The sequence below is a fragment of the Chiloscyllium punctatum genome, chromosome X, assembly GCF_047496795.1.
Source record: "Chiloscyllium punctatum isolate Juve2018m chromosome X, sChiPun1.3, whole genome shotgun sequence".
Taxonomy (NCBI): Eukaryota; Metazoa; Chordata; class Chondrichthyes; order Orectolobiformes; family Hemiscylliidae; genus Chiloscyllium; species Chiloscyllium punctatum.
The window spans coordinates 30,792,288-30,810,052 of record NC_092791.1 but is presented as its reverse complement, the minus strand read 5'-3'; the positions used below and the strand labels follow the sequence as shown (position 1 = coordinate 30,810,052).

The following is a 17,765-nucleotide window of genomic DNA, read 5'->3' as shown; positions in this document are numbered from 1 at the left end:
TACTTTCTAAAAGCAGAATAGTCGACTGAGATTGAAGGCATTCTGAAGCTTTCCCTTTGCCCTCGACCTCCCACGAAGACTCTTATTTAATGCTTTGATTTTCATCGTTAAAAATCATACAATACCAGATTATAGTCCAACAGGTTTATTTGGAAGCATAGCAAAAGCTAATACTTCCAAATAAACCTGTTGGACTATAATCCTGGTGTTATGCAATTTTTAACTTTGTCTACTCAAGTCCAACACCGGCTCCTCCACATCTTGATTTTCACAAGTGTTTAACTTGGGTCTGCAGATATAAAGGGCTGGAGCTGGCAAGCCTTGCGAGCACACTAGTTTCACTGTCGCTGCGCGTTTGACAAACTCTTACCCGTGTTGGAGAATTTGGAAAATTACCGATCATACTCTTCCTTTTAGCTAAAGAAATGAAGGAAATGAAGATGAATGAATGATGATGAAAGAGGAGCAACAACTTTGTAAAAAGGTTGGGTTTGTCACAGTCACCAGTTTTACCCGTAGCTAGAACTCCAGCAAAAAGAAACCGCATTGAGGAGAGAAAACGACCACAATCCTTTCAGGAATTAGAATCCCACAGTAGAAATGATAAGATGTCATTTAGGCAACACACACAATAAGTGCAAGGACAGCAGCAAAGGTGAATGAAAATGGCCATGGAAAAGAATGAATGGATGAGCTTTGGAAAACATTGATCAGACATAAGAAATAACATAATTCTCTCGCTTGAAACTAAATTGGGACATTTGCCCTGTAGATTTCTGCCATCACCCTGTCCTATAGGTCGCCAAAGAAAACTTGGCTGGCAAGGATTTGCTTGGCTATCATTATGCTCATTAGCAAAAGGTGCAAAGGAGCATTCACCAACTCTTTACCTAACCTCCAAGCTAGGCTCCCCATACATTGATGCCTGGCTAAGCTGTTTGCTGGCTGGATATTCAGGTCTAAAGGAATCCCTGTCTCAACCAGCAAATTCAGGATGTCCCCATGTTCTTCCATTGAAGGCAAGGAGCCAGCTTGTGGAACTCTATAGCAAGTGTATAAAAAAAACACAGATACTGTATTTCATGAAGAAACCACCGTTACCCCCCTCCACACACACTAATTCAAATGGAAGGTGTAAAATGAATCATTTCCTTTCAACAAACAATAGAGACAAGAATGAAGAAACGGAATCATATAAACCTGTCATAGCTGTAGACTGTAGAGGGCACAAACATTAACAATTGGACTCTTCACACAATGACGTTTCACAGAAGAACCAGGACCCACGTTTAGCGGTTCGGGCTGTGAAGGGCACACTCTTCAATGCTGCAGAAAGAAGAATGTGCAATAGAGAGAGGGGAGAGAAAGAGCAGCAGGGGGTCAGGGAGGAACAAAGAAAAATAAACCACATCAAGTCATACAATAGGGAGGAGCTTCAAAACGGTCACAACGCAAAAAGCAACACATGCAATTGAAATGGGAAACCCTTGTCTGAATCTCCACAGCAGTCCCTTATTTCATGGACCACTGCACCATGACTCGAACAGTCTCTCTCCTTGGCATGGAACAGCAGCCTACAATGTTGCACTGGAAGAATCCATTGTTGATTCTGAGGGCTATCTTCCTTGAGGGCCAGTCCGAGCAATTCAGCCACATACCAGAACATAATGTGTTGGGATGCAAGGCGAACTCTATGAATTCACAACCAAACTCGAGATTCCCATCACAGTCAGCTGCTGATCTGTAGCCAGCATTTCCCCACAAGAAACAAATTCTCAGCTTGTGGAAATTTTAATCAAATTGTTTCTCTCCCTCTATGGGATTGATCTTTCTGCCAACCCCTTTTGCGTTTATTTAAAAATTGAAAATCAGAGGACATGAGAGGAGGTAAGGAAGGGTTTAAAAGCTAACTTAATACAGCATTATATTACAAACCAGGTGGCTTTAAGTAGAAATACAAGAAGTAACATGTCTTTCTGGAGCCATGGATGTAAGGGAACCTGGGTTGCAAAGAACAAATCTTAAACCATGTTTTTTTGAAGAAGTGACAAAGATGATTGCTGGAGGCAGAGCAGTGGACATTGTCTATGTGGACTTCAGTAAGATGTTCGACAACGTTCCGCATAGTAGACTGATTAGCAAAATTGTCTTGAAGATAGGAGACAAGAGAGTTGTGGTGGAGGGTTGTTTTTCAGACTAGAGACCTGAGAGCAGAGGTATGTCACAAGGATCTGTGCTGGGTTCACTGCTTTTTGTCATTTTTACAAATGATTTGGATGTGAATATAGGAGGCATAGTTAGTATGTTCGCAGATGACACCAAAATTAGACATGTAGTGGACAGTGAAGAAGTTTACCTTCGAATACAATAGGATCTTGATCAGATGGACCAATGAACCAATGAATGGCAGATGGAGTTTAATTTAGATAAATGTCAGGTGTTGCATTTTGGAAAGGCAAATCAGGGCAGGACTTGTACACTTAATGGTAGGGTCCTGGGGAATGTTGCAAAGAGACCTTGGAATGCAGGCTCATAGTTCCTTCAAGGTGGAGTCCCAGGTACACAGGGCGGTGAAGAAAGCACTTAGTATGCTTGCCTTTATATTTGTCAGTATAGAAGTTGGAAGGTTATGTTGCAGCTGTACAAGACATTGGTTAGGTCACTTTTGGAATACTGCATTCAATTCTGGTCTCCATACTATAGAAAAGATGTTATGAAACTTAAGAGTCATAGAGATGTACAGCACGGCAACAGACCTTTCAGTCCAGCTTGTCCATGGCAACCAGATATCCTACATTAATCTAGTTCCATTTGCCAGCATTTGGTCCATATCCCTCGAAACCCTTCCTGTTCACCTACCCATCCAAATGCATTTTAAATGTTGTCATTGTACCAGCCTTCACCATATCATCTGGTATTCTATACATGCACCATCTTCTGAGTGAAGAAATTTCCCCTTAGGTCCCTTTTAAATCTTTCCCTCTCACCTTAAACCTATGCCCTCTAGTTCTGGACTCCCCCACCCCAGGGAAGAGACTTTGCCTATTTACCCTATCCATGCCCCTCATGATTTTATAAACCTCTATAAGGTCACCCCTCAGCCTCCGACGCTCCAGGGAAAACAGCCCCAGTCTATTCAGCCTCTCCCTATAACTTGAAAGGGTTCAGAAAAAATTTACAAGAATGTTGCCAGTTTGGAGGGTTTGTACTGTAAGGAAAAGTTGAATAGGCGGGGTCTATTTTCCCTGGAGTGTCGAAGGCTGAGGGATGACCTGATAGAGGTTTATAAAATCATGAAGGGCATGGATACGGTGAACAGCCAAGGTCTATTCCCCAGGTAGGGGAGTCCAAAACTATAGGACATAGATTTAAGATGAGAGGGGAAAGATTTAAAAGAAACCTAAGAAACCTTTTTCACGCAGAGAGTGGTGCATGTGTGGAAAGAGCTGCTGAAGCCAGTGGTGGAGGCTGGTACAACTACGACATTTAAAAGGCATCTGGATGGGTATATGAATAGGAAGGGTTTAGAGGGATATGAGCCAAATGTTTGCAGATGGGACTAGATTAACTCAGAATATCTGGTCAGCATGAAAGAGTTGGACCAATGGGTCTGTTTCCATTCTGTACATCTCTTAGACTATTACTTCCTTCTTCCGGAGACTTGCAGTCATGTCTGTGTTATCTCCAGCCAGTACACTCCTGGACAGCCTCTTGCCTGCACCCTCTAAAACTCGACACTGCCCCCTCGCCTAACTCCCATTCACCATTACCAGGCCAAAATTGGCTCACGTTCCACCAACACTTTGATTTTAATGTCCTCATCCTGGTGTTCAAACCTCACCTTGGCCTCGCTATTTGCCAGCCCCAATCTCTACAATCTCCTCCAGCCAATAACCCTTCAAAGATACCCGCACTCTTCTAAACATGCATCCCCGGTTTTAATACTTGCAAGGCAGACTGTGCCTTCAGCTACCTTGGCTCTCTTTACACCTCTCTGCTTCTCTCCTCTTTCATGACGCTCCTTAAAACATCTCTCAGGCCACGACTTTGGTGCAATACAAATGCAAGTTGCTGTTGTGGCAGTTACCAGAATCAAAACAGAAGTATAAAAGGAGAGAAAAAAATGCATCTTGGTTACACATTTTAATTTTGCAGCATTTGGTTCGACAAGTTAAGCTGCTGGTGCACTGGGCTACATTTTGGGAAAAGGCTTCCCAAAATGGGGGTGAGGAGCTGAAATTTTGGAATGGTGAGATCTGGGCAAGCAATGGCCAGCAGAGAGTTGCGATTGCTGTGCTCACAACAGGCCCTGCCCCAGCTACCATGCTATTACCACAGGGCTGCAACTCCCCTGCACATCCCAATCTTAACTCTACCCAAGAGCTCTTAAGTTCTCACTGAGGGACTGTAAGAATTTTTGAGCATTAAGATGGGGTTCACGATGGGAAAACATTTGGGAAGCACTGATTTAGGCCTCGAGTGTGTGAAGAGTGTGGTTCGTGTTATGAAACAGAGCAACCGTGTCCACTTCACAGAAACAAGCAGTCAGTCATCAAAATGGCAACATAGCAGGTGAAGTTAGAAAATGATTTGAAAATTTTTTTAGCAATACAGAAGTAGAACATTGCAGACCTGAAAACAGAGAATGCTGGAGAAACTCAACAGCTGCCAGAGAGAGAATCCAAGTTGATACTTTGTCTTGAAAGACATTTTCTGTCTTCACTGAGCAGCTTCTAGGTCTAACCACTTCATTGTTCGAGGAGTGAAGTGTACTGTACCAATTGCTCAGGAGCTATTTAATATGAGAAGAAGTTCTGCTGATCAACTGAAATAAGACTTAAGGAAACTGTCCCCCACCTTTCCTCTGCACCACCATCCCTTTCTTCACCAGCAGACTGTTCACTTTGAAATTACTTTATAGATCAAACACCCAACATCAGGTAGCAATGCACAGTGAGTATGGAAAAGAAAAGCAACAAGAATGCAGAGAGTTCGTGGGCTATTTTGCAGTCAGTGCAAAAAGAGAAAGCAGTTTTGGGGCATAGTTGGGGGTGGAGAAGGGAATGGAATGGTTCTAAGAGTTGGAGTAGAGAACATTAAAACAACTAGCTCGAGTGATGAAAGCTTTTTGGTCCCACGTTATTGCAATGGTGCATCAGCGAGAATTGAGCCAAGTCTCTCGATCTTGATTTGGCACACAACAGTGAGAGTGAAAAGGAGAAAGGTGCAGCTTGACAGTACAATTTGCCAGAAAGTCAGAAACCTTGATTAATGTATCAGTGGCAGTTTTTGAATACCCAAACTGGATTGCATTCAATCTACTTGATCATTTTAAAAAAAACGTTAAAACTGGCATGTGTGCTGACATCCACACCACAAACATTCAAGAATAGGTTAATAAAGGCTTGGCCTAAAGGTCAAACAGTAAAACAGGGCACTGGTTTGAGCAGAACCAAAGAGGAAGTCCCTCCCAAACAGATCTGTTAATCTTGGCATTCAACTGATTTAATTAGATCAAAGCTCTTGCAGTGAAAAAATTAAGGGCAATGGCTTAAACAGCAGTTCAAGGAACATCCCATAGCACAGCCGGTCACTAGAAGAGGCTCAGTTGTGCACAGAAACATGTTGTCCATCACATTTTACCTGCACTTGAAGAACCTATAAAAGAATCTTTAAAAAACACATCTATTGGAAACAAGTCTTCTGAATTGTCAGTGCAGACTTCAGACCTGAGTACCAAGACAGCCCAACCCACCACAGAGTAGAGCCAGGACCTGCTGTCGGCCTTTACCTGTGATAATGTCTTCAATGGTCCCATCTTTCCCTTCGTACACTGGCCGGTGATCTTTGAGCTGTCGTTTCCGTAACTCAGCGATGAGTTCCTGCTGTTGTCGCTTATTCCTGTGACAGGGAGACTGTCAAAAAAAAAAGCCTTGATTGAGGAAGAGGACAGAGGAAACCATGAGGCTTTTTTCATAAATTTACAGGTTGATATCAGAAGTCCAACCACAATATCTGTTGAAGATGGGGCAGTGTTGAGAATGGCTCTTGGAGGGTAGAGAGGTATTTGTCCCACAGTGATGGGACAGTGTTGAGAGTGTTTCCTGTGGGGGAGGTATTTACCCAGAGTGATGGGGCAGTATTGACAGTGGTTCAGTGGGTGGTATGGTATTTAACTATGGATAATCAGGCAGTGTGAAGAGAACCAAGGGTCATAGAAATAAGGCAGAAAAGTGGAAATATGGTTGATCAGATCAGCTGTGATCTCTCTGAATAGCAGAGCAGTCCCAATGGGCTGAATGGCCTACGTCTATTCCTACATTTATGATCACATTGTCGTCTATGGGATCTTGCTCTGTGTAATCTAGCTGCCATGTTTCCAACAGTGCCACTGATAATGAACATAACCCTTTTAGAAGCCAACAGTTGCACAAAGCAGCTTTCTGGTATGGGGCAGAAGGGCAGCTGAGAGCAGCCAGGAGTAAGGTGGCCTAGTTGGCTTGTCCTGCTTCCTAAAGCCCATTGCTCAACTTCTCCACCACCTCCAGCCCTACCCTTTCTTTTTCCTAGACATTTGTTCAGCACTGGCCCAGGGTCTAAGTTGAGACATTACTGGGTTCAGAAGCAGCTTCCAAAAGGTGAGGCAGTGAGATTGCAGTCTGTGTGTCACCTACCTTTTGGTCCTGTTGCAGCTTGGCTTCCTGTGCCAGCATCTTCTCTCTCAAAGCTTGCTCCTGCTTGCTTCGCAGCTCGTTTTCCTGTTCCGCTTCCTGGAGATGTCAGAAGACACATTGAGCGTTTGTTTTCACATCACCTCCTCATAGTATATGTCAGCCGCTTTCCAAGGATTAATGGCGTGAAGGAACATGATCACCCGGTTCCTTTCCCTTCGGTGGGTAGTCTCATGAATTACCATTGAACCATGAAGCACAAACTGGACCCATGTGGGCTCTTTAAATGTGGCAATCAGTTCCAAAACCCCCTTGCACTTTCACCATAGCCCTGAAATGTTAGTGTCTTTCAAGTGTATATCCAAATGAACCAACTTCCACTACCCTTTTGCTCTGTTCATGATCATCATAACTCATGGAGTAAAACGTACAAACACACTAATGTATAAAATCTCCCCTCTGGCCCTTTTTCTAATTATATAAAACTGTGCCCTTTGTGGTCACTGAACCTCCTGCCAGTACAGGCAACTTTATTTCAGTCTGTCATGAGATGTGTGCATTGCTGGCCGCCCCACTATTTGTAAGCTATCCCTTCTTGAACCACTGCAGTCCATGTGCTGTAGGTAGACTCACAATGCCCTGAGGGAGGGAATTCCAGGATTTTGACCCAGTGACGCTGAAGGAACAGCAACATATTTCCAAGTCAGGATGGGGAGTGGCTTGGAGGGAAACTTGCAGGGAGTGGTATTCCCATGTATCTGCTGCCCTTGTCCTTCAAGATGGTGAAGGCCATGGATTTGGAAGCTGTTGTCTAAGGAGGCTTTGTAAGTAGCTGAAGTGCATCTTGTAGGTGGTACATACGGCTGCTTCAGTGATGCAGGAACTGAATGTTGAAGGTGGTTGATGGGATATTGATCAAGCCGACTACTCTGTCCTGGATGGTGTGGAGCTTCTGGAGTGTTGTTGGAGTTGCACTCATCCAGGCAAGTGGGCTGTATTCCATCACACTCCTCACTTGTACCTTGTAGATGGTGGATAGGCTTTTGGGGGTGAGGAAGTGAATTCCTCCCCACCTATCAAAACCCTTCATAATTTTAGAAATGGACAATAAATGCTTGGCCAGCCAGCAACACCCTCATCCCATGAAAGAATAAAACAAAAACTCTTATCTCCCCTTAACTTTCTTGACTCAAAAGGGAATAGCCCAGCTTCCCCACATAACTACTCTCATGCCTGGAACCATTCTGGTAAATCCCCTCTGTAGCCTTTCCAAAGTCCTTGACATCCTTCCTGAAGTGTGGTGCCCAGAAGTGGACACAATATTCCAAGCTGGGGCCTACACACTTATACACATGAGTACACAGGATAAGTTCCATTCTGGGAGAGTGTATTGAACTACCAACATGCTATATCCATCAATCTGTCCTCATAATCCTTAGATTTAAAAGCATAACAGCTTGCAAGGCAACAACCTGCAGATATGTAGCACCTCAGTGTTAAAGTAGTCATCATTGTGCAGAAAAATCACAATGTTTGAAACAATCTCTCATTATTTACCATTTCAATACTATGGAAATTTTTATTGCATCTGCCTTTGAGCTTTCTCCTGTACAATGAAAATAGGCGCCCTCTCTCAATTTACAGGCCATCTTTCCTAGTATAATGCTATAGAATTTCTTGAATGCCTTTCCATGTCACTAATACTCATTTAGTAATGGGCACCTCTATTGCATACAGATTTTAATTGTGGCTTCACTAGTGTCTCGCATATATTTGACAGAATAAGGAATAAGTTAATAAGAATACAAATTAGGAACATGAGTAGGACGCTCAGTCCATTCTGCCATTCAATAAGATCATGGCCGGCCACATTGGGATTTAAACTCCACTTTCCTGTCTGTTCCTCTATTACCCTTGACTCTCACCAAGCAAAGACCTCTGTCACACAGCCTTGAATATTTTCAATGATCCAGGATCCACTGCTCTCTGTGGCAGAGAATGCCAAACACAAGCAACCCTCAGAGGAGAGATTACAAAATGGGACTGCTTTAATTCTGAAACCACGTCCCTCGGTTCTAGATTGCTTCACAAGGATAAATATCCTCCTTGTACCTAACCTGTCAAGATCCCCTCAGGATCTATGCTTTAAAAAGATCATTTCTGAGTGTTCGAAACTCTGAAGATTAAAGGCCCAACCCACTTAACCTTTCTGCATCACACAAACCAACCCATCATAGAAATCAGCCTCATGAACTTCTCTTGATCTGGTTCCAATGAAAGCCTACCCCTCCTTAAGAAAGGAGACCCAAACTATACGCCATACTCCAGGTATGAGCTAAACCAGAACTGCATATGGCATCCAACACCATACACCAGGTCATTTAATATTGAATTTACAATATAGCAACAGGCCATTCAACCCAATAGATCCATACTAGTGTTTATGTTCCACACAATCCTCCTCCTATCTCTCATCGTCTGATCTTATCAGTGCATCCTTCCATTTCTTCCTCCCTCTCATACGTATCTAGTTTTCCTGTAAAAGTATTGATGTTCATTGCCTCAACCAGGGATAAAAATCAAAGGCCCTCTGCTCTTTGGGCCTGGGCTCCCAATCCCTGACCGGAGGTCAGCAAGTCCCCCCTCCTGCCCTTGGATAGTTTTGTGGACCCTGGCTTCAACTGTTCTGAAGTAGCAAGTTCCACAAAGTGCATAACTGTCTGGGCAAAATAGTTTCTCCTCAATCTTGTGTCGTTTCATTGCATGTTTTTCAATGTAAACATTCAGTAATTTAGTTATGTAGTTGAACTTTGACCCGTTTTGAATCCATTCCCATATTTCTGACAGCATAATGAAGCACCTTATGTGGTATTGTTTTGAGCATAGAGACTGAAAAGAAATAACAGGCTGAAAATTCAGCTTTCCTTTCCCTCAAACTCAGTCAATGCTGCAGCTGTGTTTACTGAATGAAGGAGGTTTTCAATGCTTTTCTTAAACAGTATTTCGATTGTGAATGAGAACAAATGGCATGTGCCTCAAAAAAATACACCCCAGACACCAAACAACCTGTTTGATTCCTCAACTCATGGACAAAACAGCTCAAAATTGCAGTTTTTAGCAGACAAACTCAACAATGCAGTCTAGAATCCCCTTGACTCCATCTCAAAGCAGTCCCCAGCCTCTTATTGAAGAGCAGACAGAGACAAGGGAATGTCATTTAGTGACTTGGTCTGCACCTTCATTCAGTTAGGTCATAGCTAGCCTACACCCCAACATGATTTATTTACCATAGCTCCATGTCACCATATGCTCAGGCCCTGTAATAATCTATTAACCTCTAACCTAAAAGCTCCAGCTGAACCCAAACATTCAGAGCCTTTTAAAAGAAGAGAATTCCAGATTTCCATTTCCCTCTACATGAAAAAAAAGTTTCCTGATTTAACTCCCCGACAACAAAGACGTCTCCCTCGATCTCAACTTATATAACTAGAGGAGGGATTTCATCTGCATCTGCCTCTTTGAGTATTTGAAACAGCGCGGTCAGATCATCCCTCAAAGTTGTATTTCTTAATTTTAGAAACAGGCCTACATGTTCTGCTCAGGGTTGAGTCAGCTGACCCAGCCAGGACAGCAGTACAAGTGGAACTATTCAACAGAGCCAGCCATCAGCCATGGTTTCCATTCCAAACTGAAGGGATTGTCAGAGGGCATGTACATGTAGATTACAAGCGGAAGGTACCCCGAAGCAGTCGGCAGTGAAATATCATATTGACATTTAGCAGCCACAGGAGAGAATTTCTGCCAAATCCAATGCAATGCCTGACTCAGCACTGTCACAATTGAGAGGAAGAATCTTGGGCGATGGGGCAGAAAAGAGACAGAGAAACACTTCAAGGACACTCAAACTTCAGTTTGAAAAAGAGAAAGAAAAAGTATTATTTAAATGGCGATATATTACGAAGGGTGGGTGTACAGAGAGATCTAGGTGTCCTTATACACTAGACAATGAAAATAGTCAGGGAGCTGCAGGAAACAATTAGGAAGGCAAATGGTATTTTGGCCTTCATTGCAAAGGATTAGAGTTCAGAAGTAGAAACGTCTCACTGCACCTATACACAGCCTTGGTGAGACCACACCCGGAGTATTATGTGCAGTTTGGGTCTCCCTACCTATGAAAGGATATCTTTGCCAGAAAGGGAGTGTAGCGAGGGTCACTAGGCTGGTACTGGGGATGGCAGGACTGACCTATGAGGAGAGTTTGGTTCAACTGGGCCTGTATTCTGATGAGAAGGGATCTGATAGAAACGTGTAAAGTTCTAACAGGGTTGGACAGACTGAATGCAGACAGGATGTTTCCCCTGGTTGGGGAGTCTAGAACCAGTGGACACAGTCTCAGGATGTGGGGTAGACCATCGAGGACTGAGATAAGGAAACATTCCTTTACTCAAAAGGGTAGTGAACCTGGGGAATTCTCTACCACACAATGCTGCCGAGACCAAGTCACTAAATATATTCAAGAAAGCTATAGGTGCATTTTTAGATTTTAAAAGCCTCAAGAGACAGAAGGAGAAAGTACTGTCATATGAGGAGAGATTGGTCCAAACTGGGCCTGAATATGATATTGCGACAGAGAATCAGCTATGATCATATTGAATGGTGGAGCAGGCTCAAAAGGGCCAAATGGCCTGCTCCTGCTCCTATTTTCTACGTTAGTATGAGTTAACATGCATAAAACTCAAAACTGAGCACAAACATCCAGGAGGAGAATTTCTGTGGGAGTTCTCCCAATTTCTTAAAAGAAATGCCACTTCCCACCCCCCCTATCTATGGGGTGGTGACAAACTCCCATGGGCTACCCTGGGAGGAAGAGAACCTACCCTGCTCTACGTTGTGAACTATGGGCTGAGTCTGGAATCAAATATTGGCAAAAGGCCAGTCACAGTTCTTTAAGGGTTAAGAACAGCTCACTTTTATGTCAAAGGAAACACCGGGGAGAAACCCTTTTTTCACATGCTTTCTCCAGCTTCTTTTAGGAACCTGGAACTACCACTGTACACTCGATCATAGACTTGCTAGTTGGTTTATTTTCCTAGACTCAAAATCTGATGTGATTATTCTGCCAAGTCAAAGTATTCAACTTGTATTCACATCTAGTGCTTTTATTGTTTCAACTAATTATTTGTAGTGTGCAAGCTTGTGGGTGGCCAAGGGCAGGAAATGGGAGGCATCTGCTGGACAATGCCAGGAAGCAAATGCATTAATTAACTCTTGCCCTTGCTAGTCAACAGCACAGTGCCCTCTCACAGGTAGCTATGTCAGCCATTTAGGCTAGGAATTGCAAGCAGGCTTCTTTGACAGAGACAGAGCCATTTTAACCAAATATCGGCATCTTCCAAATGTCAAGTGATCAGCTAAGATGGGGTGGGTTGAATGGGGGATGTTCAGGTCTATTGTCTATACCATTCAAATGGACCTTTGACAGAGTTACCCACAAAAACTTTTTTTGCTCCTGAGCAGCATTGGCAGAGTTCCCATCCCTAATTGCCCTTGAGATGATGATGGGGGCATTTCTGATTGGTTGGCAGCTTCTGGCAAGTTCAGCAATAGGCTGAGAAGCTTGGGGGATATCCCTGAACAAGCTGATTGGATTGCAATCCAGAGAACCATTCTTGTAGAGGCAGACCATAATGTTTCAACTATTCCTACACTAATTATCACTCCTATGTACAAAGCGCTATTTTTTGGACATGGAGAAAGGATGCACCATAACAGCATCCAGTAGTACCCTTCCAAATGTACAGAGCAGACCTAAACGACAGGGCCTAATTGTTCAGCCACACTGCTTTTTCCTCGTAACCCACTTTCTATTAAATTAAAGATTCTATATCTCAGTAAAAGCAACGTTTTTTTTTGATAAAGACAGAAGGACAGAGAGAAGTCATAACTAAGGTTCCCTTAACTTCACGACAAATATAAATGACCACTTTTCTACTAAAGCTAAGATTTAGAACTATTTCTTCCATGCCTTATTACAACCATTTGAAGCTAAACAAATGCCAAACAGATGCAAAAGGTAAAAGCGACAAACAGATCTTACCCTGTAGGACTTGACAAAGCGGACAAAGACTGGGAAGAACACGGATGGAGGCGTAGTCTTGGGATTTTCTCCAAAATACTCAACCACTTTATTGTATGCTTCCTGTACAGGCCAAAAAGAAAATTAGGTGCAGTCTCATTAACCCTTGGACTTCACTAGGTTAGAGTTACAACAACAAGGTAAAAACAATGACTGCAGATGCTGAAAACCAAATACTGGATTAGTGGTGCTGGAAGAGCACAGCAGTTCAGGCAGCATCCAACGAGCAGCGAAATCGACGTTTCGGGCAAAAGCCCTTCATCAGGAATAAAGGCAGTGAGCCTGAAGCGTGGAGAGATAAGCTAGAGGAGCAGGCTCACTGCCTTTATTCCTGATGAAGGGCTTTTGCCCGAAACGTCGATTTCGCTGCTCGTTGGATGCTGCCTAAACTGCTGTGCTCTTCCAGCACCACTAATCCAGTATAGAGTTACAACAGTCACCCACTTCATCGCAGCCATGTTTTTCTTTCTCTTGCTTGTTGGGAGAGGTTAAAGGTCAAAAATCAAGCAACTAGGCATAATTGTAATATTCCAAGAATTAATAGCCTTTTCTTTTCTTTGAAGTCAGGGTTGATTTTGTAGTTCATCTCTCACATTCTCATTCAGAGATGCAGGTGAAGCTTTATTAGGAGGTGCAGCAGCAAGGTGATGACTGATCATTTCCTATGCATTGCATTTCATCCTGGTCTCTTCTCATAGAGGAACACAAGGAGGCACAAAAAATCTGGCAGAGAACTCACACGAGAACAAGGTATACTCCCACTTTAACAATATGTACCTTGGTGCAGTTAAGTGAAGTAACACTCACTTTATTTCTCAACTCGTTGAAGGCAACTCAGAACGTGTACAGCAAAATGAATTTGAATTCGGTAGGAGAAAACCAGTCAGAGTTCTCCTACTCTTCTTTAAAACTGCCTTTTACACCCAGAGATGGGGTTTCAGTTTAACACAGATCTCCATCAATGCTGCTCGACCTACCAAGTTTCTCCAGCATTCTTAGTGTTTGCCTCAGTTTAACATCTTGTCTGAAAGACTCTGATGAGACTGGAACCTGAGCACTTCTGATATTTTCCAAACATGTTCCACCATTGACAGGATGATAAATCCAGTAAGAAAGACAAACAAGGCCAACTCTAATCTTTTTATATTTAGAACTCATTTTCTAATCAACCTGCACACCCTCAATTTAGTCACTCAGTCAAGTGATTAACACATTGGATTTTTGAATACCAAACTCGTTCAGAACACAGTTAGAAACATTCAGTGATATTGCAGTGTAGGATAATGTACTTGCCTGTGCAGTCCTGGAATCTTTCTGAAGTTTTTCTAGTGTCCCTTCATTTTGTGTCAGGAAATCCTTCAGCACCACATTGTGATCGTGCATACTGCTTTCACGCTTAACCAACTCCATGTTGTGTCCCATCTCCTTTACGTCTAAGAGGACATTTTCCAATGACACTGCCAAAGGAAACGGTGTAAAAAAAAAAGTCATTCAACTGCCTGGAAGTGGAACTGCCTATTGGCTGCTAGAATCATTACCAGGCCCGAGAATGAGACGTTACCCTCCTTCAGACAATCTCTCCTGGCACAGAATATTCTGTGACTTTCTCCCCCCTTGAGAGAATTTAGCTCCATTGCATTGATAGAATGAAGGTGCACAGAAGGAGGCTATCCAACCCATGTTGCCAGTGTTGGATCTTTGAAAGAGTTACCCACTGAATCTGTCGGAGTCATACAGCATGGAGCTAGAACCTTCAGTCCATCCAGTCCATGCCGAGCATAATCCCAAACTAAACTAGCTCCATCTGCCTGCTCCTGGCCCGTGTCCCTCCAAACCTTTCCTATTCATGTAATTATCCAAGTATCTTTTAAACATTGTAACTGTGCCCACATCCACCACGTCCTCAGGAAGGTCATTCTACACTCGAACCACCCACTGTGTAAAAAAATTTGCCCCTCATGTCTTTTTTATTTAATTCTCTCTCCTCTCACCTTAAAAATGTGCCCAGTCTTGAAATCCCATCCTTGGAAAAAAGACACCTCCCATTAGCACCATCTATACCCCTCATGATATTATAAACTTCATGATTTGATAAGGTCACATCTCAACCTTCTATATTCCAGTGAAAAAAGTCCAAGTCCATCTAGCCTCTCTTTATAACTCAAACTTTCAATACCCAGCAACATCCTAGTCATTCTCTTCTGAACCCTCCTTCACCTTAATAATATCCTTCCTATAACTGGGCGACCAGAACTGGACACAATACTCTAGAAGAGGCCTCACAAATGTCCTGTACAACCTCAACATGACTTCCCAAGTCCTTTACTCAAGGGACTGAGCCCTGTCTATGTGACACGATCTTCAAAGAATTGTATACCTTGAACCCCTAGGTCCTTCTGTTCTGCAACACTACCCAAGGCCGTACCATTAACGTATAAGTCCTACCACTGTTTGTTGTATCAAAATGCAATATCTCGCATTTATCCAGATTGAACTCCATCTGCCATTTTTCAGCCCATTGACCTATTTGATCAAGGTCCCTTTGTAATCTTAGAAAATCCTGTCCTCACTGTTCTTTCCCCCTTCAGGTACTTATTCAATTCTCCTTTGAAAATTGATCACCTAATCTGCTTCTGGCATGTGGTCCAGATTGCAACAAGCTTGCTGTGCAAAAGAAAAGGTTTTCACACTGGTTCTTTTGCCAGTGTCTCTCTGCTTCCTGACCCTTCTGCAACTGGAAACAGTTTCACCTTATGTTCTCTATCGAGACTATTCATGATTTTGAACACTTGCATCAAATCTCCTCTTAACCTTTTCTGTTCTAAAGGAGAACAACCCCAGTTTCACCAGTCCCTCCACAAAACCGTGGCCTTCCAGCCCTGGTCCCTATCCTAAAAAGGCAACAGCTCTCACTTGAATAGCTGACTGCATCACAGGAGATGATGTCAGATCATGTGACATTGTATCAAAGGACTAACTCCATGATTGTCATGCAGTCTTTCCCTGCTCGGTTTATAGAGAGAGTAGTTCTGGTCAGCATAACCTGCTCCATGCCCATTTCTCAGCACATATGCCATTGGACCATTCAAATGTCATCTTCTAAGCTCTGAGGTGGGAATGGCCACATACACAGCAGCTTTCCTTAAGCATGAAACAGTACAGGAACAGCCCTAATGCCATCACTAACCTGCTGCAGCTTTCTCGATGAAGTGGAGCTCGCTCCAAAATGTGGCGATGCTGGGGTACTTCTGTTTGATGACAATCGCAATGTAGTGCAACAAGGTCAGCTTCCGGTCAGTAGATTTGGTATCCAAGAGCTGGGCAAACAGGAAACATGTCACATCACTGAGACTCAGTCTGGCTGTTACGTCACAGCTCCAGGCATCGTTCATAAGTATTGTCACTTCTTGACTTGCTATCAAATTCCTTACATTGTGTTGAATTGAGAAGAGGCCAAACAGCAACTACCAGGTTACAATATTGCCCTTGTCACCCCTACCTCGCCCCCACAACCCAAACCAGTTCCTGTGCCACATTTGCTCTGCTCTTCGATGGGTTCTGCATTGATAGGTCTTATCCTCTCAAGTAGCCACTCTTTCTGTGTGAGCTTAAATCATTTCCCCCACTGGGAACAGTGAGATAAGTGGGGTTAGGTGAGAGGTTGAGGGGCAGTGGGTGGGCTAACACACTAACAAGGAACTAGAATCAGCCACTCAGCTCTCCAAACCTGTTCTGCCAATCAATAAGATCATGGCTGATCTGATTTGAACTTCAACTTTCATTCTTGCATTCCCTGATAATCTTTCACCCCTTGGTCATCAAGGATGCAGGGGCAGGGGCAGGGGTGGGGTTTCTGTTAGCGCAGTTGGTTGGACAGCTGGTTTGCGATGCAGAGTGATGCCAATGGAGTGGGTTCAATTCCTGCACCAGCTGAGGCTACCATGAAGGACTCTCCTTCTCAACCTCTCCCCTTGCCTGAGGCGTGATGACCCTCCGGTTAAATAACCACCAATCACTTCTCTAATAAAAGAGCAGCCCTATAGTATAGGAGGACTATGGTGACTTTACCTTTACCTTTTTAAATGAAGAATCTATCTCTCTCTGCCTTAAACATATTGAAAAATTCTACATCCACTGCCTTTTGAGGAAGGGAATTCCAAAGACTCATAACCCTCAGAATAAAGAAAGGTTTCCGCATCTCGGTCTTAAATGGATGAACCCTGATTTTTAAATTATGGCCCCAAGAGGAAAGCGGAGGACATGATCGTATTAAATGGTGGAGGAACTGAATTGCCGACTCCTGTTCCTAGTTCATATGTTCTAGATTCTCCCACAAGAGAAAACATCCTTTCCACATCCACCCAGTCAAGTCCCCTCTGGATTTTATATGTTTCAATTAAGTCAGCTCTGACTGTTCTAAACTCCAGAGGATACAGGTCTACGACATCCTGTCATACTAGCCTGTCAGTCTTTCCTCACAAGGTAATCCACTGGTTCCAGGTATTAGTCGAGCAAACCTTCTCTGAACTGCTTCCGACACTTTACATAACATCCCTCCATTCTCTGGATTAGTGCTGGAAAAGCACAGCAGTTCAGGCAGCATCCAAGGAGCAGGAAAATCGACATTTTGGGTAAAAGCCCTTCATCAGGAATACAGGCAGAGTGCCTGAAGGGTGGAGAGATAAATGAGAGGAGGGTGGGGGTGGGGAGAAAGTAGCATAGAGTACAATAGGTGAGTGGTGGTTGGGATGAAGGTGATAGGTCAGGGAGGAGGGTGGAGTGGATAGGTGGAAAGGGAGATAGGCGGAAAGGGAGATAGGCAGGTAGGACAAGTCATGGGGACAGTGCTGAGCTGGAAGTTTGGAACTCGGGTGAGGTGGGGGAAGGGGAAATGAGGAAACTGGTGAAGTCCACATTGATGCCCTGGGGTTGAAGTGTTCCGAGGCGGAAGATGAGGC

The 17,765-nt window shown here is 43.5% G+C and overlaps 1 protein-coding gene across 4 annotated transcripts in view; it reads right to left on the bottom strand.

Moving 5' to 3' along the window:
- Window positions 1-17,765, bottom strand: part of LOC140471076 (formin-like protein 3) — a 224,817-nt gene that overhangs the window by 8,244 nt on the left and 198,808 nt on the right. For 2 of the 4 annotated variants that reach the window (XM_072566920.1, XM_072566922.1), the window contains 6 exons: window positions 15,995-16,124; window positions 14,097-14,264; window positions 12,769-12,866; window positions 6,675-6,770; window positions 5,792-5,915; window positions 1,201-1,326 (listed from right to left, as the gene is read on the bottom strand). In XM_072566920.1, the coding sequence (XP_072423021.1) occupies window positions 1,235-1,326; window positions 5,792-5,915; window positions 6,675-6,770; window positions 12,769-12,866; window positions 14,097-14,264; window positions 15,995-16,124 (708 nt within the window). In that variant the 3' untranslated portion in view covers window positions 1,201-1,234. Of the gene's footprint in view, window positions 1-370; window positions 418-1,200; window positions 1,327-5,791; window positions 5,916-6,674; window positions 6,771-12,768; window positions 12,867-14,096; window positions 14,265-15,994; window positions 16,125-17,765 lie in introns of all 4 variants that reach the window. The other 2 variants (XR_011956846.1, XM_072566921.1) reach the window with 2 other exon arrangements.